The following is a 26,776-nucleotide window of genomic DNA, read 5'->3' on the forward strand; positions in this document are numbered from 1 at the left end:
ATTTGGAAAAACTTTTTACTCTATATGTGGCAGAAAAGCAAAGCCAAGCCTTGGGAGCTCTCACCCCAAAATTAGGGAATGAAACAAGACCGGTGGGGTATTTTTCAAAGTCACTTGACAACATAGCCCAAGGGTGACCAGCTTGTCTTCGAGCCGTTGCTGCCACAGCCCTCCTACTAAAAGAAGCCTCAAAGCTCACAATGGGACAGTCCCTGACAGTGATGACTCCGCATCAGGTCCAGAGTGTCTTAGAAACCAAGGGCCACCAATGGATGATGGGAGGCCGCCTTACTAAATACTAGGCTATGCTTTTAGATACACCTGACATAATACTTAAAACCTGTCAAAATTTAAACCCAGCATCTCGGATGCCTGCACCTGACCATCCTACCTCCATAGAACATAACTGCTCAGAGATTATTGATCTTGTCTATTCTAGCAGGCCATATTTAAAGGACTCCCTTATTGAAAATGCAGATGATAACTGGTTTACTGATGGCAGCAGCTTCATGGATAAGGGAGAAAAAAGGGCTGGATATGCTATAGTTAGTTTGATTAAGACAATTGAGGCAAAACCCCTTCCAAGAAATACTTCTGCCCAAAAAGCTGAAATAATAGCACTTCCTCGTGCTCTTCAACTGGCAAAAGGCCGAAGAATTAACATCTATTCTGACTCCAAATATGCCTTCCTGGTACTACGTGCCCATGGAGCTATTTGGAAGGAAAGGGGATTGCTATCAAGCCATAACTCCCCCATCAAATATGGGCCCGAGATCATAACCCTTCTTGAGGCTGTACACCTGCCCAAGGAGGTGGCAGTGATTCACATCAAAGGACCTCAAAAAAATATGAACTTAGAATCTAAAGGATACAATTTAGCAGACCATACAGCTAAAGTTGCAGCAAAAGGTAAACAGATATTAAGCCTTTTACCAGTCTTAACTCCTATAGAGTCCCTAACTCCAGTCTATTCAGACCAAGAAACTCATATTGCTCAAGAGTGAGGATATCCTAAAAATACACAAGACTGGCTTGTTAACAATGAGGGAAAATTTTTTTTTCCCTAAAAACAGTCAATGGAAAATAATACAGGGCTTGCACCAGGCTACCCACTTGGGTAAAGATGCTTTAAAATATTTAATTAAAAATATATTTGATGGAGAAAATTTGACAGCCACAATAAAATGGGTTTGCCAATCCTGTATTGTCTGTGCCCAAGTAAATCCGGAAGGTGCAGCTCTCCCTCCCCCTCTCTTAAAGCCAGTCCAAAGGTTTGGATCCTATCCAGGAGAGGACTGGCAACTTGATTTCACACAAATGCCACTTTGCAAAGGCTGTAAGTATCTATTAGAATTTGTTGATACTTTCACCGGATGGGTCGAGGTCTTTCCATGTAAAACTCAAAGAGCCATAGAAGTAACTAAGATTTTGTTGTGAGAAATTATCCCTAGATTTGGCCTTCCTCAATCTCTTCAAAGTGACAATGATCCTTCTTTCACTGCTCAAATAACTCAACAAAGAGTCCAAGCCTTAAAAATTAAGTATTTCTTACATTCAGCCTGACATCCACAAGCCTCTGCAAAAGTAGAAAAAACTAATCATACTTTAAAACATCATTTTACTAAGCTTAGTCTAGAAACCCAGGAAAATTGGGTTACTCTCCTACCAATAGGACTTCTCAGGATGAGAACTGCTCCAAAACAACCTCTAGGACTCAGCCTTTCAAGTTATTGTATGGTAAACCATTTCTTTCTGTAGATCTGTTATTAGATAAAGATTAGAATGCCTTACTAAATTATTGACTGGAAGTTGGTTTAATTCATAAGTTACTCAATGAGTATACTAATCGTATACTCCCCAAACCTGATTTTACTATAACTGAAAACCCACCCCATGTAAATCTCGGAGACATGGTTTATTTAAAAAATTGGAAGTCATATACAACAGAAAACCTACATCCAAAACGGAAAGGTCCATATCGGGTCATACCATGTACTCCCCCATTGCGGTAAAGCTAGAAGGACACTCTTCATGGGTCCATATATCTAGAATAAAACTTGTACCTCCTTCACAGGAACCCAGTGAAAAAACTAATGTGACTTCTTACTCCTGTGAGCCCATAGAAGACCTCAAACTTTTCTTCAAACAAAAATGAAGGTTGTATATATTCTCTTTATCTTCCTTTCACCTATCTTAGCTGACAATTCCTTTCTACAGTGGGCACAGCATGATGCTGAACTACAAAATCAAACAGACTGTTGGAGATGTGGGATTTTGACTATTTCAAGTACGTCTGGGTTACCCTGGTGGGTTTCCCCTTTACAGGGCACTGACTGGTATTCCTGCAAAATTATACTTCAGATATAATTGGAGACAGTACACACCGGGATAAATCTATCACTAATCAAGATGTTTCTTCCTGGGGCGCCTGGGTGGCTCAGTGGGTTAAAGCCTCTGCCTTCGGCTCAGGTCATGATCCCAGGGTCCTGGGATTGAGCTCAACATTGGGCTCTCTGCTCCGCGGGGAGCCTGCTTCCTCCTCTCTCTCTGCCTGCCTCTCTGCCTAGTTGTGATTTCTCTCTATAAGATAAATAAAATTTAAAAAAAAAAGATGTTTCTTCCTTCCCATGATCAGTAAAACGTGGAATTCACCAGGACATAACCAAACTTTGTCATATTCTCAAACTATTAAAATCCTAATTGACCTTACAAGCCCACAAATTAATACCCACCAACTAGGGCCTAAGTTATGAAACCCTCCTTATTGCTATACTGAGGATGGCATATATCAAATCTGGGATGCATATTTGTGGCTCACACTCACTACTGGACAGCTCAGTTGAAAGGCAGTTTTATGCTGGGAACAAAGAAATCATATGTATGATACTTGGGCAAATAACACATGACATCTAGGATGGCTATCACTAGAAATGTGTTCCCAAATAATAGTACTCCAGGCTACTGACTGGTTTGCTACTGTGGTACGATCACTTAACATTCATTTTTGTTCCATCTGTGGGACTAGAGGATGTCATGTGGCATGTAGAAGCCCTTAATAAATATACAACAAAGGCATTCAGTGATTCACTAAACAGCATCTCCCTACTTAACGGAGTCTCACAGATATGCAAGGCAGTCCTACAAAATAGAATGGCCTTTGATGTCCTGACAGCAGCACATGGTGGCACATGCCCAATTATCAAAGCAGAATGTTGCGTGTACATCCCAGACTATCACAAAAATGTCACACAGCTGATCCAGAATCTAGACGAGCCCGAACGAGAAACGATTTCCCTCCCTGATATCCCAAGACCAAACCTCAGCAGCCACAGGAATCTCAGACTTGGCATCTTCCCCTCAGGATCTGCCACCAACGGAATATTGTCACTCCTCGCAGGACTTTAATTCAAAGTGACAATGGCTGATGCACCCTCGATGCAGGTTGGGGACAGGACAGAGGCTCTGAGACATAGAGAAGCACTCTAAAGACCTAATCATGAGTATCACTTCTGACCAGATCTTAAAAAGAGGTGAACGTGGAAGGGAGAAGCACCCGCACTTGAGGCATCTGCATCTGCAGCTTCTAAACGCCAGGGTCTGCAGAGACACAGAGGACACGGCTCCGCGGGGACACCAGACTCACCTGAGAACCGGCCATTTCTGCCTTCGCCTCCACCTCTAGATTCGTCCTCATGAGGGATCTGTGGGGAAATCACAGCTGCATCAGAAGAAAATGCCCTTAAATCCAGCAACTGAGCTCCTTCTCCTCACACAGCTCACCTGCAGGCAGGACTGGGAGATGCAGAAAAGGCCCAACTTCCGAGTCCTTTGTGTCCAGAGCAGCTCAAAAACTTTGAGCTCCCGTGAGGACACCAATCCCTGCATTTTCCTTACCTGCATTGTGGAGAGGGAGGGGTCGCCTGCCACCGCCACTCACAACTTCAGCGTAGGCATCGGAACCGAGGGGTGCAGGGACACGACCCTCCCAGACTCACGGAGCAGAGACCCTGTCACCTCTCCAGGACCAAAGCCACAAATCCACTCTCAGAAAACCACCGAAAGCCCTCGGGCTCCCCCCTGGCCTCACTGAGAGTCTCCTGGAGCCCTTAATTAACACAACAGTGTTATTTTCACCCAAACCAACTGACAGAATCTGAGGGGGAGACCTGCAGAGAAGATCCTTCCTGAAACTCCACAGGTGACCACCTGCTGGGAAGGAACTGGGGAGGTGACCAGGCCAAGCCAGGGAACCAAGGCTGGGGCTGGTAGGAGAGTTCGAGCCCTGCCTTCTCCACCATCAGCATTTCGGGAGACTGACACCTTCTCCCTCTTTCTGCTACACAGAGGGAGACACCTGATGGACCCAACTCTCCCTTATGAATGCAAATGTCTCTTTCAAAGTAAACACAGGAGTTCAGATCTCTTCCTTTATCTGCATTGATTAAAAATAACCAGCCAAGTGTAAACCTGGCAATTGACAGACCTGTACCCCTGGGGATAAAAATACATTATATGTTTATTAAAAAAAAAATTTGGAAGGGGAGGCGAAACATAAGAGACTATGGACTCTGAAAAACAACCTGAGGGTTTTGAAGGATCAGGGGTGGGAGGTTGGGGGAACAGGTGGTGGGTAATAGGGAGGGCACGTTTTGCATGGAGCACTGGGTGTTGTGCAAAAACAATGAATACTGTTACACTGAAAAAATAAATAAAATGGAAAAAAAATAACCAGCCAAAAATAATGCTCAGGCCAAAGATACATATCTTAGGGTGACAAAATATTCCCCTTCAGTGTTTCTGTTCATAAGGACCTGCCACACGGTTTTCCACACTGCATGTTCTTTTTACCCTCCCATCAGGGATATATGAGAATTCTAATTCTCAGCATTCTCAGGAAAATTGGATGTTATCTTTTTTCTTTATTTTAGCCATTCCAGAAAACACTGACTAGTTTCTCACTGTAAAGTATGCAGGCTTCTTACAACAGCTGTCTTGGTGACTGAAATGAAAACCACTTGGAAGGCACCAAGTTGAACAAAGGAAAAAGCAATTAATCTGGGCGGGGCAGGGCAGCCGCTTGGAGGCAGGCCTGGCCTCAGAACTCAGGTGTTTTTATTTACACTTCGGACTCTTAATTGTTTTATAATGTTGTGGAAATGAAAAAAAAAAGCAATTAACGCTTCAGTGGGACTCCATTTCCAAATAAGTAACCTTTCTCTTCCCACAGACCTCTTCTCCTCACTTCTCAGCCCTTTGTTTCAGGTACCTGGTTCCATCCTGACAGCATAAGGAACAGAGCTGGCAGCACAGACACAATTCCTCTGGAAATCAGCCCGACAGACCCAGGTGGGCTGCAGATTTGAAGGCCCCGACCTGCTGAGGCCTCCCTGGCTGGCAAAGCAATGAAGCTACAGCTGCCCTTGATCCCCAGTTCTGTCTGCATGTTCTGTTCCCGTGTGAAGCGTGGAGGTCAGTTCACAGAACAGAATGAATGTGAGGAGAGGACAATTTGTTTTTCCTGCACTGTTCTCAATTCTTCAGCTGGTCTAAGGCTTAAAATGATGTAAGACATTTTCAGTAGAGAAAACAATGAAGTTCTTAATTATGGGAATGAGAAAGTCATGACTCAAAGACAGGTGATTGAAGCTTCTTTGTCATGGTGACATAAGAAGGAAGAAGGAAGAGGTAGGATTTCGAATTTCCAAAGAGTGGATTATATTTAGAGGGGAAAGGAAAGATGAAATATTTATCAAACAATGGTTTGTCCTAAAGGTGGGCAACTCGTCTTTTTCTTCTCCTTCTTCTTCTCCTTCTTCTTCTCCTTCTTCTCCTTCTTCTTCTTCTTCTTCTTCTTCTCCTTCTTCTTCTTCTTCTTCTTCTTCTTCTTCTTCTTCTTCTTCTTCTTCTTCTTCTTCTTCTTCTTCTTCTTCTACTTCTTCTTCTTCTTCTTCTTCTTCTTCTTCTTATTCTTCCTTTTTTGCAATTTTATTTTTTTCCAATGTTCCAACATTGTTTATGCACCACACCTAGTACTCCATGCAATACATGCCCTCCTTAATACCCACCACCAAGCTCACCCAACATCCCACCCCACCCCCTCCATAACTCTCAGTTTCTTTCTCAAAGTCAACAGTCTCTCATGCTTCATCTCCCCCTCTTGATTTCCCCCAACTCACTCTCCTCTCCTTCTCCTAATGTCCTCTGTGTTAATCCTTATGCTCCACAAGGAAGTGAATCCATATGATAATTGACTCTCTCTGCTTGACTTATTTCACTCAGCATAATCTCCTGTAGTCCCATCCATGTTGATACAAAAGTTGGGTATTCATCCTCTCCAGGGAAGGCATAGTATTCCATTTTATATATGGACCATATCTTCTTTATCCATTCATCTGTTGAAGGGCATCTTGGCTCTTTGCACACTTTGGTGATTGTGGCCATTACTGCTATGAACATTGGGGTACAGATGGCCCTTCTTTTCACTACATCTGCATCTTTTGGGTAAATACCCAGGAATGTGATTGCAGGGTCATAGGGTAGCTCTATTTTTATTTTCTAAAGGAATCTCCACACTGTTTTCCAACGTGGCTGCACCAACTTGCATTCCCACCAACAGTGTAAGAGGGTCCCCCTTTCTCCACATCCTCTCCAACACTTCTTTGCTGTCTTGTAAATTTTGGCCATTCTAACTGGTGTAAGGCGGTATCTCAATGTGGTTTTGCTTTGAATCTCCTTGATGGCTAATCATGTTGAACATTTTTTCATGTGTCTCTTATAGGTAGGCAACTGTTTGTGATATACACTGTTAATCTCTGGTATCCATGTAGGAAAGAACGTTAGGGCTTGATATCCATGATTCCTTGATACCAAGGAAAGAATTCTTGAGATGTCTATGGTGCAAAAGGTGATTTTATGAAAGCATGGGGACAGGACCCAGGGGAAGAAAGACTGCACTCTGTCATGACACGTGGCCCATTATATACTTTCAAGTTGGAGGCGGTTGCGGATAGCACAAGTTTCTAAGGAATTTTGGAAGCAAGGTATCCAGGACCTTGAGGGGATTATCGGTTTTGGGAAAGGGTCATTTATTACCAACCAAAAATCCTTAGTCATGGGACCCTTCTGATGTTTATCCGTGGGCCTCTGCTTGGAGGATGATTACCAATAGGTAGCTAGGGGGTTTGAGAGAAAAGGGAAGTTTCCAAAGGAAATGTTTTATGTTAAAGTAGACTTACAGAATCTTGCTGGGGGTTGGGGAGTTCAGGTCAGGATTGTCTTTTCCCATTAGCAACCTATTAGCATCATGGCAGTTGAGTTCTTGAAGGAATGTCACTCTGCCTGTTTCAAGGATATGTCAGTGACCTGTAGGTATAAGGATATTAGTATGTTTTCTTCTGCCTTTGTTTCCCACATCGTGATCCGCTCTCTTTCTAATAAAGGTCCTCCATCTAATTGATTCCTGAAAAAAAAAAAAATACACACACACACACACACACACACACACACACACATATACCTCAGCATCATAGCAAAAGGCAATAATGCCATTTGTATCACAGGACAAACCCTGAAGACAGGTTTCTAACTTTTTTTTTAAATTTTATTTATTTATTTGACAGAGATCACAAGTAGACAGAGAGGTAGGCAGAGATAGGAAGGGAAGTAGGCTCCCCGCTGGGCAGAGAGCCTGATGCCGAGCTCGATCCCAGGACCCTGGGATCATGACCTGAGCCAAAGGCAGCGGCTTTAACCCACTGAGCCACCCAGGCGCCCCAAGACAGGTTTCTAACTTAAATTGAAACCCTCTCTTGGCCTCTTGGGACAACTTAATAGCCTTTAAATTTCTGCATGCACCTTTCCATGAATGATGGAGTAAACCCTTATCTGTACATCTATATATCACACATTGTCTCCAGGAAGGACTGATAATCCCACCCTCTGACACAACCACACCTGGAGACACATACACATCCTGTGAGCACCTCTGTAATGTCCATAGGAGGCAGAGTGAGTGCACAGGCCATCAAGAACTGTGTCAGACTGTCCTGTTCCCTCCTCCTGATTCACTATCCTCAAGCTCCTTCAAAACTCTGAAAGCCTGGTAAATTCCTTGGAGTTGATTTTTGTCATACGTCTTTCTTCTTTCCAAGTGGCTCACCTCCTGAATAATGCTGATATTCCAATCCAATCAAAACTCATGCCCTATGCATTGGCTTTTCAATGGAATGGCAGCCAGCTTGGGTTTTTGGATAACAAAATTGTTGGATCCTTCAGCGCAGTGGTCAGGAAGAACTTCTGTGATGTTTTATGGGTCAGCTTAATAAGTTTATTGAAGTAGCATGTGGGTGGGACTTGTGCTCAGAAAGAGCTATACATTTTTTTTTCTTTGAGAGCGTCACCCTCCTGGTGGTGGGTGGTGATGGGCAGAGGAAGAGAGACAAACCAACTTACCACTGGGCAGGGAGTCCACTGCAGGGCTATGTGCTGGGAATCTCACATAATGACCTGAGCCAAAGTGAGACCCTTAACGGACTCACCCCCAGAGCCCCGAAGAGCTATACTTTTAATGTCTGAAGGAGGCTGTTGCATGCTTAGCGCTTAAGGGATGGGCTCTTGTAGACAGAAGCAGATTATAAATGATTCCACCAGTTTCTTTATACATTTAAAAATATTGTTTTTTTCTCCCTTTTCTAATTTTTAATTTTTTTATTAACAAACAATGTATTATTAGCTCCAGAGATACAGGTCTGTAAATCACCAGATTTACACACTTCATAGCACATAACTTCCCCAATGTCCATAACCCCACCATCCTCTCTCAGCATTCCCCCGGCAACCCTTAGTTTGTTTTGTGAGATTAAGTGTCTCTTATGGTTTGTCTCCCTCCCAATCCCATCTTATTTCATTTATTCTTTTTCTACCCCCCAATAAATATTATTCTTTTAAGGCTTTATTTATTTGACAGAGACAGACACCGTGAGAGAGGAAACACAAGCAGCAGCAGAAGGAGAAGGAGAAGCAGGCTTCCCTCTGAACAGGAAGCCCGGTGCAGGACTCATGACCTGAGCCTAAGGCAGACACGTAATAACTGAGCCACCCAACTGCCCCTAGAATGACACCCATTATGGTGCTGAGGAAAGGGAGGAAGGTCCCACACAGTAGGAAGGAGCTTCCCTGAAGGATCACCCAACCACAGTGGATCTTATTACCTTGACTGGGGTTATGTACCTGGGAAACAGGCCTTGGGAGCAACCATAGCACATGCCTTGCTGATCTGGCCTATTCCACTGCCCAGAAGGCTTCTTTATCTCAAACATCGATTCAACCACATGACATCTTAAAGCTGCCCACATGATTGCATCATCCAACACCTCCTCCATCCCTTGTCACAGATCTAGCCAGGGGAAATACAGTAATCACTGACATCCAACAGCATTAGTCCTCAGGAAGACATAGGAGGCCAATCAAATCATCAAGATAAAACAGGACTTCTCTAGCCAGAGAAACCCCCATTTGGCAAAAATGGCTTTTGTTTCCCTATTACATGTATTCATCAGATGACACCAGCAAGAGCTGCCTGTGCCTTTACAGTGACTAAAGGGTGCCACCTCCTATTCCCTCCCCACACTGTAAAGAGTTCCTCACATGTCCTATTCATAGGTCTTGTCATTCTTTACAAGGGTGATGCCTTCCTCAAATTTTACTGAGATTCTCATCCCACATCATCATGCTAAATGTCTGAATACCAAGTGGTTTCCATCTATGTAATCTCAATGAAGCATTATCTGAGGACACTGTCTCTGTAGCACAGGCAAAAAAGAATGGCTGTAGTGCCTATGCAGAGGGAAAGAAAAATGGTGGGGAATACAACTGGAGACCTAGAGATAAGTAGGACCTAAAACAAGTAGAAATTATTTTCTACATCTAAGGAGTCACTTGGGCAACTCAGGACACTTCTCCTCTTCTACATGCTAATTCTTCATCTTAGGTATTTTCTGCCTCTTCCTGGGCTACAACACCACTCCTATTAGGATAGATTTCTCTTTCTTAAGGGGTATCTATGACACACATAGCATGGTCGTATGCACATGTGTACTTCATAGACACATCAAAACAACACTCAGTACAGAACATGGGGCACATGATTTCATTTGGGGCCATGGTGCAGAGCTATAGAGTCTCAAGTCTAAGTCCAGAAAATGCCATTCTGACTAAAACAGATTTAGGGAAGTCCTGGGGGAGGGGGAGTGTTCTCTGAGGGACATGGGAGGGAAAGCACTAAGAGAAAGGAGAGATGGTGGGTTCATAAGGACAGAGTACAAATGTCCTATCAGATCTTCCACTAACTTGTGACCCTGCAACGTGTTGACTGGGGAATGCACTAGTGAGAAGGGCTTCTGTCAGTGTAAGTCCCTGACAAAACTTCTAGCTACACAAAATCGATGCCAAGTAGCAGCATCATGAAGTACATGAGCTAAAACACCAACAATATCTCTATGTTACATACTTCGGTAATACACCCACGGTAATATCATCGTATTCACAAGAGGAGAAAATCATAGCACAGACTAGGGGTAAAACAGTCACATATCTCCAAAACTTCAGACCACTGGGAAAATGGATTATAGGTATATTGTTTTACTCCAGTGCCAAACAGGTGATTGATTCCATCATTAACCTGCAACCTTCAATGAGAGAGATTAACACTGGAGGTAGGATAACACATCATTCATGACACACCCATATCCATATGTTAAAACACACTAGGTTTTATTAATGAAAATATATTAAGTTCACACATACACTAAGTTATGCATTTCAAATTTAGTCTATCGTCACCATTCGAAATACAGAATACACATGTGCAGAAGCATTCGCGTGTTCTCAGAAGGATGTGGGAGTCCCTATTTCCAAAAATTTCAGGACTGAGGTACAGTCCTAAGAAATGTGCGTGTTCAATGGTATGGCATTGTAGGGAAGGGTTAGCTACCCTGCTTCTCATCTGTCAGGATTTCCTCATTTAACCACATCAAGTCATACTACGAATCGATGGTTCTTACAAAGATGCCTCGGTAGTGTACTGCTTGCCACCTCCTTTTTCTTAAGGAACAATTAGTAAAGCCTTGTATTTCTAATATTGAGGAAGTTCTTTAGTTTAAAACATGGAGTAGTATGTGTTCTGAACACCTACTTCACGGTAACTTATATCAATGTTTTAACCATAAGCATCTCCACAGAGATTTTCCTCGAATGTTGTATATTATACGGTCCTACATCTTCCATAGAAAATTAAACATGCATGCATCCACTTAACGTAGCATGGCATCTGGTATTCTGGTATCTTTGATAGAGCAACAATCAGCCACATGCTCTTCCATATTCAGTAGGAGTAAAGGGATTCTCAGGAGAGATTTCAGAGTAAAATACATGAATATTGTTAGTCACAAAAGTCACATAGGGTCAATGTAAAACATAAAAATATTGAAATCCCTGGGGGCGCCTGGGTGGCTCAGAGGGTTAAAGCCTCTGCCTTCGGCTCAGGTCGTGGTCCTAGAGTCCTGGGATCGAGCCCCACATCGGGCTCTCTCCTTGGCAGGGAGCCTGCTTCCTCCTCTCTCTCTCTGCCTGCCTCTCTGCCTGCTTGTGATCTCTCTCTGTCGAATAAATAAATAAAAAAAATCTTAAAAAAATATTGAAATCCCTTATACATATGTAAAAGTCCATTCACTAAATCTGTTGGAGCAGAATACTATATACACGTTCTAAATGTTTGAATTTTCCTTATAATCACTACTTTCCTACAGAGTAATGACTGAATAGAGTGAATAAAGTATTCCTTTTACTGGAATTTATTGGAATTTAATGAGCAGTTAAATAGTCTTCTAAATATTTATCCCATTCGAGTTACTTTCCTGAATGCACTCTCTGGTGCATAATATCCAGTGTATATTAAAATGAATGTCTACCCACATGATGTTTCATGGGTGTGAAACTCATATGCACTTTGTGAGACTGAGTAAGGATTGAATTCCAAAAATCTTTGTTCATTTTCTTTACATTTTACAGTTTTGTTCCTACATCATATCTAGGAAGTCAAGTAAATTGGGAGTTCCTGTGAGAGGTCAGACACATGCTCTCTCTGTGTACAGTTACTCTCCTATATAAAATTGGATATGCAGTAAGGGAGGAGCAGTCCTTGGGCATTTTCTCATATACATTACATTTGCAGGTTTCTCTCCGGTATGAATTCTCTCATGTACAGTGAGGGTTGTTTGCGTGTTAAAAGCTTTGCCACATTAAATTCACTTGTCAGTTTTCTTTCCAGTATGAGTTCTATGTTTAGTAAGGTGTGCCTGCTGGACAAAGGCCATGCCACATTCTTGACATGTGTAAGGTTTCTCTCCAGTGTGAATTTGGTGATGATTAGTAAGTGATGAGAGCCACATAAAGGCCTTCCCACAGTCTTTACATTGGTAAGGTTTCTCTCCAGTATGAATTATTTGATGTTTAATAAGCTCTGAGGGCGACTTAAAGGCCTTCGCACATTCTCGACATTTGTAAGGTTTTTCTCCAGTATGAATTACATGATGTTGGGTAAGCACCAAGCTCTGTTTAAAGGACTTCCCACATTCTTGACATTGGTAAGGTTTCTTTCCACTATGAATTCTATGAGGATGAGTAAGGGCTGAAGCTAGGCTAAAGGCCATACCACATTCTTGATATTGGTAAGGTTTCTCTCCACTATGAGTTTGGTGTTTTCAAGTAAGTTCTGAAGACCTGTTAAAGGTCTTGCCACATTCTTGACATTTGTAAGGTTTCTCTCCAGTACGAATTATCTGATGTTGGGTCAGCTCTGTTTAAAGGCCTTCCCACATTCTTCACATTGGTAAGGTTTCTCTCCAGTATGAATTCTACAATGTTGCATAAGCTTTGAGCTGTTGTTAAATGCCTTTCCACATTCTTGACATTGGTAAAGTTTCCCTCCAGTACAGATTTGCTTATGTCCATTTATTGATGAACAGTCCTTAAAGGTTTAACCACCTTCTTCATATTTCTTTGTTTTCTCCAGCATGCATTTGCTGATGTTGAGATAATGTTGAGTGGCAGTCCAAAGATTTACCACATTTTTTAAATCATCATTTAATTGAAATCATCATTTCATCTAGGGATTATCTTATTGATATTTAGGCTTGATGACTGACTAAACATGGTCCCTGGTTTATTACATCTGAATGGGCGTTTTCCCTCATGAATTCTCTGATGATCACCACCACTGGAGGACTGGTTACGAACTCTCCCACGTTCATTATATTTATCAACACTGTCTCCCAAATGGTGACCATTATGTATACTGAGGTCAGAGCTTGGATGAAAGCCTTCCCCACATTTATCACATTCATTTTGATTCTCTGCAAACCTAGCCCTGACACATCGGTGAACACTGGAGCCCTGGTTCAGTGTTTTCTCAGATTAAGTGCACTGAGCAGTTCTGTCTCCAGTGAAAAGCCTCTGGTCATTCTGGAGGGTTGACTCCTCAGTGAAGCCCCTCTCAAATGGATCTCACTGAGCACTTTGTTCTTCATTTCTAAATCTCTGATGATCAGAAACATCTGGCTGAAAGGTCAGGCCAATCCTATCTTCCAAATGGCTCAAATCATTATTCTCAGCATGGACTAGGTTACTTTCCAAATGTTCCAAAATGTCTGTCCACAAATAGCTATGTTTGAATAACTGATTGGAGCGTGTGCTGACAGAAACACATGGCTCTGCAGAAACAGTTGACTTAAAAAGGGAGATTTTCCACAGTGGTTTATATCATTCATCATTTGGGGCAGTGAGATTCTCATTAAGGGCAATTGCCTTGGTTTGGGTGTATCCTCCAGGATTTCTTTGATGCCCTTCACTGTCCCCATCATTGTCCCAGTCTGTGCATAAGTGTAAAATCTCAACAGCACTATGTCTGTATCTGTGCATTGATCCGTTCTGGAAAGAACCTTCTATGCTGCACTTTAGGGGGAAACTCTGATTGTCAGATGAAGATATAGCTGAAAAATATCAAATAAAATAAAATCATGGCACTTACTACATTCAGAAGAATATACCCTTGAATGCTAATATAGAAGCATCAAGTGAATCAGACAGTGTCAGAAAGATGTCTGAGAAGGACTCTTCAGGACTTCATTTCTGGTGGAAATGTTTCATGGCACACAACATACTGACCATATATCCTTATATATAATTCTGTGGTATGGTCACACATATTTGGTGTCTCAAAAATCAATTTCCTTTATCTCTAACCATCAGGAAAAGGGTCACATGGGTGCAAAATTAGCAGAATGATGGAAACTGAAACAGAAAACTGTAACACACCAAACAGAGTACCAAAAAAATAGGAATATATCAACCATCGGAAGAGTTGTTTGTCAGAAGAGATCAACATCATTGACAACCCCTGAGCTAAATTAAGAGTAATAGAGAAAAGACCGACTAAAAGGAGAGGTGAAGAAGTGAAAGTAGATGCAGTATAAGTGACCGTAGGAATAAAAGTACTTATAAAGGCAACAGTGGGTAATCATTGTCCACAAATTCATATCAAAAGATGAGTATGAATTTCAAAAGAAATGTATAACCAATTTAGACTCCATCATTCAAAACAAATTAATAAATAACTGATCTATAAGCACAAAGCAGAATGAAGGATGAATAAAAGAAAAAACTCCCAATAAACAAAAATTGTGTGCCGGATGAATTCGGTTTGTATACAGACAGACAATGAAGAAGAAAGGACTGCAAATCTCCTCAAACATTTCCAAGGAGTGACGATCAGGGAAACTAGCAGAACACTCTGTCTGTGGCACCAGCATTACCAGCTCATGCAAGCTAGATGAAGACACTACAAATGACGAAGTTTGCAAAACTCTATATGTGAGGAATAGTCACTCAAAGTCCACAATAAATAGCAATCTGAATCAACAGCACATTTTCCCTTTTTACAAGATCATCAAGTAGGAAACAGTCCAGGAATTAAGGGTGCTCCAACATATAGAAAATCATAACTTGAAGACTCCACATTAACAGAATGAAGATAAAAAATGACATGATCATATTAAGGAAGACAGAATACAAATATGGGCACAGCGGACAACATGTCACGTTAAAAACACTCAACGGAGAGAGAGAAGGAAACTCCTCAATCTAATGAATGCCATATATGTGTGAAAAGCTGAAATCTAACCTATTCAATAGGGAAAGACTGCAAGCTTCTCCTCTACGATTCTCAGCGGATCCAACAGGAATGTGGCCGGCATCGAGTACTCAGGTACTGCAAGATAAAAAATGGCCACTAAGCATACTCTACCAGGCAAAACTCTTTTCCACAGATGTAGAAATGAAGACATTCCCAAGTAAAAACGCTCTATATTTACCAATAGACCTGTCCTCTGAGACGTAAAAGGAATATGCTCTTGATTAAATGAAAAGGTTTCTACACAGAAACTGCAAACTGCAACCACACAAAGACACAAAGCTCTCTTCTACATAAATATTTCGACTTACACAAACCTGTAGTGTTGTTAAGTGTTGTAATTAGGTATCCCTGATGTTTATTTCTGCTACAGAATTTTGTTTCTAAAAAGGTATAAAAATCTTTGACATAGGTAATAAGGCACACGACCTAAAGACAGAATCTGTGATATCGGTAACAAAGTGAGGGCAGGGGTGGAGACGGGATGAAGAGTTCTGTGTGCAAATGATGGTATGAGATTTAAAATCTTTGTCTTACCTCTAAGTTGTTTTATGCAATCTGTAAGGTAACCACAATGAAAATACTCACAGAAGACCCAAAAGTTAACGAGGAAGGTACCAAGGCATATCATGGTATAATACTACAATTAAAGATAAAATGTATCTTTGTTATTTAATACCAAAACATGGTACAGAGCTATAAAATGTTTCAAAATTACTTTCAATTCCAGGAAGTCTTTTCTCTCATGCAGAGAGAATCAAAATTCACCCACAAATACCTGATGAAATAAATTCTATGTTGATGACAACTTACCTAGACATAGTACAACATTCACTGACCACTCACCAAGGAGAGAAATTAAACAGTAGAAATCACAGAGTATGTATGTGAAATATCCAAATACATACAAATATACACATAACTTTATTTACAAAAAGTGTAAAGCTCATTCATTTTTTTGAGTTAGATAATAACTGAGGCTTTATTAACGGCTACAAGATCTGAGTTCTAAATATGTTAGTCCCCCAATAGCATTATTTGTGTGGGAAGGCTAGGAAACAAATAGAGACATTACATTGTTCCACCACTGAGGAACGGAACACAGAGAGTGGAAATTTCTGTATTAGTTAATATTTTATTTTATTTAAAGATTTTATTTATTTATTTGTCAGAGAGAGAAGGCACAAGAGGGCAGAGTGGCCGGCAGAGGTAGAGAGAGAAGCAGGCTCTGTGCTGAGCGAGGAGCCTAATTCGGGGCTCAATCCCAGGACCCTGGGATCATGACCTGAGCCAAAGCAGTGGCTTAACCCTCTGAGCCACCCATGCACCCCAGTATTAGTTAATATTTTTAAAAAAGAACTTTTGAAGGGAAATAAAACTATACATTGTCCATTTTTGGAAGGTGCTTTGTTATCTAATGAAGTTCCTGAGTCTCAGTTTTTATTTTTTAATTTATTTATATGACAGAGAGACACACAGCGAGAGAGGGAACACAAGCAGGGGGAGTGTGAGAGGGAGAATCAAGATCCCGCCAAGCAGGGACCCTGATGCGGGGCCTGATCCCAGGACCCTGGGTCATGGCCAAAGTCAAAGGCAGATGCCCAGCCATCTGACCCACCTGGAGAAGCTCTCAGATTAGCGGGGCACTCTGCCTCCAAGCAGAGTCTCCTAGCCCTCCCGGTGGACATGACAGACCATCACTGGAGCTGAAGGAGAATCCCTAGAGAAATCTAAAAGCTCGATAATGTTGGAGAGCATATGTCCCTCTGGGAGAGAGAGAAAAAAGAAAGTGGGCATGTCTCCAACTAATCTTCATTCAAGCAGAGAGATTCAAACCACAGCTTAAAGCCTACCTTCCTCCGTCAGACTTGGACCTCCCCTCTGTCATCTGCCTCATTCATTCCCACCTACCTGGATGGAAGTCTATGCTTTCCTTTCTCTTCACATCCCAGAGCTGCTTCTCTTGCTCCAAAAACATAATCTGGTCTGGCTTTGACACAGTGAGACCTGTTTATGAGGAAAAAGGAAAATGACTATTGCTGCGGATTCTAACTTCCCATCAGGCTTATGTTCAGCAGAGAAGAAGGGACACTGTAGAATTCTAGAAAATGGTTTCCCAAAAGCTGTTGCCCAACAGTCCCTTTAGAACACACAGGAGGCAGTTCCAGTGTTCACATCCTGACCTCCAATTCTATGTAGTAGACATGGTAATAAGCAGGGGAAATTTCAGTTTAAGATGTGAGCAGCACCATTCTGTGTCACTAGATGTTGAGAACTGCCACTCATCTACAACAGGGATGATGTTTCCTTGAGGAAGGAGAAGCCAAGGCTGAAAAGAAACATCATGAAGATTTTTTTCTCCATCCACAAACCCCTACTTATTTCCCTTTCTGCTTGGATCTGAATTCCAGTCCTTCAGAGAGAAATTTCCCAAGAGGCAGTCTTCATAGGAAAGAACAAAACCCTCAGTCGGACTTGGGAAATCTGGAAGGAGACTTCCTCACCCAAGAAGAGCAGGTGTCCGTAGTTCTCCAACATCACATCCCTGTACAATTTAGCTGAGTGTGGGTCAGGCGTCCCCACTCCTCCTGAGAGAATTCCCTGAATGTCAGCAGTCCATGAAATAAATACCACCATCAAGTCCATGAAATAAATACCATCATCAAGTGGTTATTGACAGAGTTCACAATGGTCCCTAAGGTGGAAGAGGAAGTTAGTGTCACCACATAAAACCAGACCTTACCTTTCCTTCTCCCTGACATGGGTGTGGAGTAAAGGAAAAACCTATGGGGCAGAGGGCTGCTGGATGAGAATTTTCACTCCTTTCACTCCCAGAGGTCAACTCTATCAACCACACAGAGGTCACAACCCTCTTTATCCACTGCAAACTGTTGGCATGCAGGAGTGGAGCCAATGGTCAAGAAGGAATTCTTGACATGTTTCTGATGTGAAATCTTGGGGCATGGGAGTGGATGATGAAGAAATAATTACTTAGATGTCTTTGGTGTAAAAGCTTCCTGATCATCATCTTCCTGATGATGCACAGGCACAGACCTCATGGGTCAGAGGTGCTGCACCAGGATGTGAGCAGTAATTCAGTCTGCACTAAAATGGTGAGTGGCTTAGGAGCACAGCCATCACCGAGGAAGCTGAAGGTAAGGTTCCCAGGACCTTGAGGGCCTGGCTGGTGTGAAGAGATCACTTACTACTGTTGAGTGAAACCTTGGGCAGAAGACCCTGCAGATCTGTATCAGTGGGGGGCATGCATGGAGGATGATGGCCAACATGTATTTGGGGGAAGAGATACGGAAAAGTGATCTCCGTGCCAAGGCACACCCAAGGACACACCATCACTGGTATTTTTTTTGTGGTCTGAAAACAGGAATTCAGAATACGAATCTCATGAAAACAGAGGATATATATACAGTTCAATCACCTAAAGTTTTTGTAGTGGCTGCTTTAAGGCAAGCGGGCTTGAGCAAAGGCATGGAGAACGGCCCCCAGTGACCCCGACTGAACCCAGACAGGACTATCGGGGACTCACCTCAAAGGAGCCACAGGCCCAAACTAACTGGTGGACTACTGACAACCAGGGACAGTGCCCAGAAGAGGGAAACTTCCCTGAGCCCCCAAACTCCTCACCTTCCCGCACTAAAAAGAGCCCCCACCACATCCATTGCTCCTTGCACACAGCCTCTCTCCTCTGGCTCCTGCTTCTGGCTCTCCCACAGGATATTCCATGAACTGTGAAGAGCATGGGTCTGCTTCAGGTGAACTGTCCAGTCCCACGTGACTTCCTCCCCCCAATCATGGACCTGGGTTCGGGGCACGCACCTGAATGGCAGAGACACCACATTTAGACAACAGAGTCTCCACGTCCCCTATGAGGCAGTATAATCTTAATTACAGATTCATTTACACTTTAGTGCAAGGGCCAGGTAGAGGGAGAGGGACAGAACCTCAAGCCAATTCCCAGCTGAGCCTGCAGCCAAAGGAAGAGCTCATCCTAGGACCCTGAGATCATGGCCCAAGTGGGAATCAACAGTGTTGAGGCTTAACTGACTGAGCTAAATAGTGATTTTGTTGCAGTAAAACTTAAACTGACCCTGCCCCCCCCCACCCCCCTGCCTGGGAATTTACTTAAAAGCAAGTCCTGGAAACCAGTAAACTATGGTGACCAGTCCCTGATAACAGAACCCAAATACAAGGGCGGGTCATGTCAAGTGGAGATAACAGAGCTGGAATGCAGGGATGAGTCCCGTCAGGTGGAGACATCCAATCAGTGGGGCATGCATACTGTCTCCCTAGATACCAAGGAGTGTGGGCCCTGCCTTTTGGGGCCTTTTTGGGCACCAATTCTGACCAAGGTGATAGACTAGTTCAAGTAGCTACTATGGGGTGAATTGTAGTTCAATTGGTCACTCCTGTGTGACCTAGCATGACTGTGCAGCTTTCTCTGTGTGTTGCAATCTCATTGGTCACCTGTATGTGGCCAGGCTCAACCACATGGCCTTTCCTCTATAAAAGTTAGTCTGTGAGGCTGGGAGGGGTCGCTCTCTCTGTCAGAGGCGGCCCCAACTGGTGGGTTTGATTCTCGATGCCTGGCACTTGGGGGAATTATCACCTACTTCAAATTCTAAAGAGTAAGTCTAAAGAACCCCCCTTCCCACATTTTTCTCTCAGAGAACATTTGGATTTATTCTGGACCCCAATCCATCGAGTTCATTTCTTGATTTTTCTGAGGCCTGGGCCACAAAGCACTGAGAAAAGCAAGCATATGGGACCTAAAGGAGAAAGGTTTTCCCTCGCTGACAGCCCTGGACCAGACCTCAGCAGCAGCAGAATCACAGACTCAAGGCTTCCCTTTGTGTGTCTGTCACTCAGAAACTATTTTCAATGCTTGCAGGACTTTAACTCCCAGTGACGGCTGCTGCTGTCCTATTGTAAGGCAGGCTGGAGACATGGGAGAGAAGGCTCTGGGATACAGAGGAGAAGGGTTCTATAGACCTGGCCTTGAGTATCATTTCTGGAAAGATCTTCAAATCAGGTGAAAACAGAAGGGAGAAACATCAGAACTACAGGAACCAACATTTGCAATTTCTAAAAGCGAGGAATTTCAGGAGGAAAACAGGACATGACCTCTTCTGGGACACCAGGCTTACCTGAGAACTGGCCATTTTTTCTTTCACCTCCTCCTCTAGATTTCTTTCTCACAAGATATCTGCAGAGAAATCACAGCAGCATCGGGAGAAAACGCCCTTCAGGCCACCAACAGAGCCTGTGCATCTGGAAACTGTTCTGGGATGGGGCTGGATCCTGGCCAAGGATCTGAGCGGCCCTGGGAGACCTTGGGGATCGGAGTTTACTTAACACCAGTGGGCTCAGAGGAGGGTGACCGTTCTCCCAAGGTCTGAGCCTGAGGCACAAACAAAGAGGGGAGTTTATACACTTTTGCTTCCTCATCTGTGCCATTCTTGTGGTCATGGCCTGTGGCAGGTAAGAGAGGAAAACCCGGAATGGGCCTGGGGCGGGAACTGGGATTCCCTGCTGGATGGGTCAGTCTCCTGATAGCACAGATTTCTCTTACCAAAACTGCTTCCCTGAAGGCAGGACACTGAAACACTGAAAAGGCCCAAATTCCTACTCCATTGTGTCAGGAGCTATTCAAATAAGCTCCTACTGATAGACTAATCTTTGAATTTTCCTTCTCAGCTTTCAGGGGGCTCCCCTCTCACCAAATGCCCACAAAATCAGCTTCAGCATAGGGACCGTGCACTGCATGGACCTGACCCTCCCAGACTCACACAGCAGAGACCACCTTACATCTCCGTGAGCCAAACTCTGCTCTCCACTCCCATAAAACCACCAGAAGCCCTTGTGCTGACTTCTGGCATCACTGAGAATCTCCTGCCACCCTTAGTAACACAACAATGTTGTTTCCACCAAATCGATGGATAGAATCAGAGGGGCAGGGGCAGCAGATAAGATCCTTCTTGAACCTGCACAGGTGATGCTATTGGGGAGCATCCAGCGAGGAGAGCCTGCAAAGAAGGGAAACCAAGGCTGTGGTTGTGACCACATTTAGATCCACATCTTCTCCACTGATCAGAGTTTCTGGAGACTGACACCTTCTCCCTCTTTCCACTACACAGGGGAGATACCCTTAAAATGAAGTTTACCATTATCAATGCAAAGTCTCTCACAAAGGGAAACCTTCTGGGTTTCAGAGCTTTTCTTTTACCCTTTCTTTAAAATACCAGCCTATGGGGTGCCTGGGTGGCTCAGTGGGCTAAAGCCTCTGCCTTCAGCTCAGGTCATGATCTCATGATCTCAGGGTCCTGGGATCGAGCCCCGCATCGGGCTCTCTCCTCAGTAGGGTGCCTGCTTCATCCTCTTTCTCTCTGCCTGCTTCTGCCTACTTGTGATCTCTGTCTGTCAAATAAATAAATAAAATCTTAAAAAAAAAAAAAGAAAAGAAAAAAGACACATCTGTTTAAAATATCAGCCTAATATAATCCTTAGGCCAGAGATGTATTTTAGGGGGACAAAATGCTCCCCTTCATTAGGTAAATGTTTATTTTCATATGTAACTCCAAAACAGTATTCCAACCTGGATGTACTTTTACCATACTCTTGGGTCCCCAATGTTGAGTCCCCCAATAATGGGTCTGTGATTAAAGGAGCGAGACTGATACAAAGCGAAGGTCAAGCAAAGCCAAGCATCAAGAATCAAACCGACTGTCAAACAGACTGGTCCGGGACACCTCTTAAAGAGAGGGTGACCTCTCTCTGTTTCACAAACTAGCTTTTATAGAGGAAAGGCCATGTGGTTGGGCCTGGCCAGGCACAGGTGGCCAATGAAATTGTAACACATAGAGAAAACTGCACAGTCATGCTAGGTGACCAATCGAATTACAATTTACCCTAGTAGAAATTTGAACCAGCCTATCACCTTGGTCAGAATTGGTGCCAAAGGGTGCCCAAAGGCAGGGCCCATACTCCTAGGTAGCTAGGGAGACAGTATGCATCCCCCCACTGATCGGATGTCTCCACCTGGCCTGACCTACCCCAGTATTTGGACTTTGTTACCTGGGACTGGTTTTCAGGACTTGTTTTTAAGTAAGTTTGGGGGAGGGAGGGTCAATTTAAGTTTTATAACAAAATGGCAGTTCAACCAGGGTGGGGCTGCTCTGGCTGAATAGGCCCTTACAATACCATCAGCAACATAGGAGAATTCAGATTCCTCAACGTTCTCCACGAAATATGGTGTTTTAGCCTTTTTCATTATTTTACCCATTCTAGAAAATACCGAATAGTTTCTCACTGGAACATATGAAGTGGTCTTCCTACAGTTGTCCTGGTGACTGAAATGGAAACCACTTCAAAGCATCAAGCTGAACAGAAATGAAAATGGCTGCTTTAATGCTTCAGAGAGACTCGATTTCAAACTAAATGACACTTTGCCTCTCCCCTCCATACCTCCCCTCTCCTTCCCCCAGCCCTTCTTTGTTTCAGGAACCTGGGTCCACCCTGACAACACGGTGAACAGGGCGGGCAGCACACACACAATTCTTGTGGAAACTGGTGAGATTCTCTATTTCCTTACAAACACCAGCCCCTTCCTCCCGGTGCGCTGCAGGTTTGCCGGCCCAACCTGCTGAGGCCTCCTTTGCTGGCAAAGCGATGAAGCTGCTGTTCCTCTTGTTCCCCAGCTCCGTGTTCGCATTAGATTTGGGGTCTGAAGCATGGAGGACGGGTCATACAGCAGAAGTGAATTTAGGAGAGGAAAACTTGGTTTTCTTGCTCCATTCTCATTTTGGCCTGTTAATAATTAAAAAGATTTAAGACAGTTTAAGGAGACTAAAAAAAAAATCTTCATTATGGGAAACTGAAGGACATGAGGCTCAAAGACAGGTGACAGGAGCTTCCGTGCCACTGTGACAGGAGGAAGAGGGAGGATTTAGAATTTCAGACAGTGGACATACATTCGCAGGAAATAGGAAATGCATGTCCAACAATGGTTTGCCAATCCTTTGGGGCAACTCTTCATGATCTTAAAAGTTAATGTCTGGCGTCATCTCTCTTCCCAATAGATGATGCAGAAAAGGCATTAGGGTTCCAAAACTGAAGGCCAAGAAAGATTTCTTGAGAGGTCTTTGGTGTAAAAATGGGCTTTTATTAAAGCTGGAGGACAGGACCTGTGGGCAGAAAGAGTTGCCCTGGGGTCATGAGAAGTGGCCTATTATACAGTTTCATGTTCTCAGGAGGGTAGGGATAGCATAAGCCTCCCAGGTGTTTTGGAAACAAGGTTTGCAACACCTTGAGGGAGCTAGCTAGTTTTGGAAAGGTCATTTATTACTGTTTAGTAAAATCTCAGGCATGAGACCCTTCAGATGTAATCAGTGGGTCATAAGTTTGGAGGATGATGGCAAACATGTATTTTGTGGCGTAGAGAAAAAGGAAGTTTCCAAAGCAGGTTTTATATGTTAAAGGAGATTTACGGGATTCTGGGGGTTGGGCTAAGATTGCCTATTACCCTTGGCAACATGTTAAGCTGGGAGGCAGTTGGATCCCTGGAGGGAGGGCAACCCTGCCTGTATCAAGGACTTGTCAGTGGGCTGTAATTGTGAGGAAATATAATAATCTTTCTTCACCTTTATTTCTCATATCATCCCCCTCACCAAACAGTTTCTACCCTTAAATCTTGAAGGATGCTCAGAGTGCAGGTTCTCATCTTTTGTAACTTCTACCTGCTGAATAGATACACAGTGATGTCCCTACCTATGGGTCAACATTGGTCAGTTGGGGCTTATACAGACATGACTTATGAAGCAGAAGCAGCTGAATCCAAGGGACACTGCATGTGTGGACATCCTGGGTGGAAAGGATCATCCGTGGGCTTGAAGTCATGGCAGGTAAGGCATCTCAGCACCAAGCAGGGAGACTTGGGACAAAACAACAACATAAAAAGAACCCTAAATAAGGGTCCTCTGATAGTTGACAAAGTCTCCTGGACTTCAGGAGTTTCACTAGGCATTGAAGGAAGGAGAGGGATTGTTACCTGATCTGAGTGTCCATGTCTGTTAGAAACCCAGAAACACTTTTGTGGTCTTCTGGACTGTGTGCACAGCATTTTGTTTTTGGGATAGCACATGTTCTACCTTGTACAGCTGTTACAACATCTAACGCCTTTCTAGTCTGTAAAACTGCTTCATGTATTCGTATTACTTTAGTATTTAGGAGAGAAAAGCTATTCTGAGAGTCATGTAGGGCTTTGATCATGTACTTAAGAGCTTTCCTGTGTCTAACAACCACCTCCAGTCCCAAAGAGGAAAAAAAAAAATAGGTGTCCTACCAACGAGACACAGAATGTGTTCACCCATTTTAACTTTGTAAGGTTAGGGACACCTGGGTGGCTTAACAGATTGTTAAGCATCTGCCTTCAGCTTGAGTCATGATCTCAGGGTCCTGAGATGGAGCCCCATGTCAGAGAGAGCCCCCTCTCTCACTCCCCCTGCTTGTGCGTGTGGAGGCCAAGAAAAACAAGGCTGTACCCACCTCGAGTCTGGCCCTGACATAAGTTCAGCCATCTTGACAAAGCAAAAGTTGGCACCTTGCACTCCCTTTCCACCTGCTCCCCTGGGTAATATGTGCGACATTCCCCAGGCATCCCTGGCTGCCCTAAAAGAAAAACAAATGGTTAACTTGCAGAGATGACAATCCTGCAAGACAGGAGTCTCCTTTGGTTTACAAATGTCCTAGAGATTTACAACAAAGAAGCTACCTTATCAATAGCTCAATTTCCAGAGGCAAATAACTCAGTTCCCCAAGCCCTAAGGTCGCCCTCCCCACCATAAAACTGAAGGAGGCTGAGGTGAAAGGAGATGGAAATAAAGTTAAATTTCTTCTAAACCTAAATCTCACTAACAAGGACACTTGACAGGAGAAATATGAAACTTTATCTCTAAACCTCCAAGATAGTGTCCGCAATCATTCCCAAGCATATGACCCACTGCTATACATCTAAAGGGTCTCACAAGAAGATTTTTATTACTGGTAATAAATAACCTTTCTCCCAACAATAGCTAGCCCCTCAAGGTCCTGGAGACCTTGCTTCCAAAATTCCTTAGAGACTAACATCATCCATAATCCCCTTTGTCCTCACCCACCACCGAGTCCACACCTACTCTGTCTTTAAAAACTCTGACTGTAATCTGGTTGGGATCCAAGTCCCTATTCCACTGTGTTGGGTATGCTTGGGCCCAAGCTTAAGCTTGTTGAATAAACCCTCATGTGATTACATAGATGTTGGCACCTTGGTGGTCTCTCCGATGTGAAATCTCGGGCGTAACAGTGTGCTCTCTGTCAAACAAATGAATAAATTAAGGAAACAAGAATAAAAATACATGTAGAAGGTTGGCTGGTTGGTCATGGTGTTAATAATGCATCTGTGCATCCAGGCAAAACCCAGGGCACAGTGGCCCCTCCAGCCTGAGGGAAGCCATGGACACAAATTAGAGCCACACAGCCACTGGGTCCCCTAGCAGACAGTCACCTAATTTGGGGCCTCCTTTGGATGAAGGAGCAGAAGGCTGGCTGAGGACACAGCAAAAGCTGGCACCTTACACCTCCCCCCCCCAGGTGACACATGTGACATCCCTCAGGCACCCCTGGCTGCACTAAAAGAAAAACAAATAGTTAACTGGTAGAGATGACAGTCCTGCAAGACAGGAGTCTCCCTCTGTCTACAAATGTCCTAGTGATTTACAACAAAGAAGCTATCTTATCAATAGCCCAATTTCCACCTACAAGTAACTCAGCTCCTCAAGCCCTAAGGTCGCCCTCCCCTCCATAAAACTGAAGGAGGCTGAGGAGGAAGGAAATGTAAATGAAGTTAAGCCCATATTTGATTGGGGATTTATGGCTTGATCATAATCCCTTCTTCTTCCAAATTGCTCCATGAGCATGCAGGACTAGGAAAGCGTATTTGGAGTCAGTATAAATATTAATTTTTAAGGTTTGGCCAATTACAAAGCACAAGTGAGTACTACAGCACACCCAGTTTTCTTGCTCCCTTTTCCATGAAACCATTGCCACAAGTAAACTAACTGCTGTCTCAAATTCTGAGAGGGGAATTTCCTAAATCTCATTGACTAGAAAAACAAGACCAGTAATCTCTAGACAGTTATGCTCTGTAGAAGTATGATGGTCAGTGTCAGGCATTAGAGTAGCTAAGTTTAAAGCTTGATAGGGTTTTTTTTTTGTTTTGTTTTGTTTTTTTTTAATATTTTATTTATTTGACAGAGAGAAATCACAAGTAGGCAGAGAGGCAGGCAGGGGGAGAGGAGGAAGCAGGCTCCCTGCGGAGCAGAGAGCCTGATGCGGGGCTTGATCCCAGGACCCTGGGATCATGACCTGAGCCAAAGGCAGAGGCTTAACCCACTAAGCCACCCAGGCGCCCCTAAAGCTTGATAGGTTTTAAGTACATTTCAGGCTTATCTATAAGCATAGCCCAGTATTCAATAAATTGGC

General features: G+C 43.4%; 3 protein-coding genes across 3 annotated transcripts in view; 1 reads left to right on the top strand and 2 right to left on the bottom strand.

Annotated features, from left to right (window-relative positions):
• LOC123931367 (putative protein ZNF720) overlaps nt 1–26,776 on the top strand; it is an 867,309-nt gene that overhangs the window by 771,665 nt on the left and 68,868 nt on the right. The window lies entirely within an intron of this gene.
• LOC123930599 (zinc finger protein 708-like) lies at nt 12,303–12,707 on the bottom strand. Its single transcript, XM_045986803.1, has one exon. It carries the CDS (start codon nt 12,705–12,707, stop codon nt 12,303–12,305), a length of 405 nt encoding a protein of 134 aa, XP_045842759.1.
• Nucleotides 15,240–26,776, bottom strand: part of LOC123930600 (putative protein ZNF720) — a 46,808-nt gene continuing 35,271 nt past the window's right edge. Inside the window, exons 3-4 of the mRNA XM_045986804.1 lie at nt 17,156–17,251; nt 15,240–15,322 (exon numbers count right to left, since the gene is read on the bottom strand). Of these exons, the coding sequence (XP_045842760.1) occupies nt 15,240–15,322; nt 17,156–17,251 (179 nt within the window). The remainder of the gene's footprint in view (nt 15,323–17,155; nt 17,252–26,776) is intronic.

Source organism: Meles meles, chromosome 19 (genome assembly GCF_922984935.1).
Source record: "Meles meles chromosome 19, mMelMel3.1 paternal haplotype, whole genome shotgun sequence".
In the NCBI taxonomy this organism is placed as follows: domain Eukaryota; kingdom Metazoa; phylum Chordata; class Mammalia; order Carnivora; family Mustelidae; genus Meles; species Meles meles.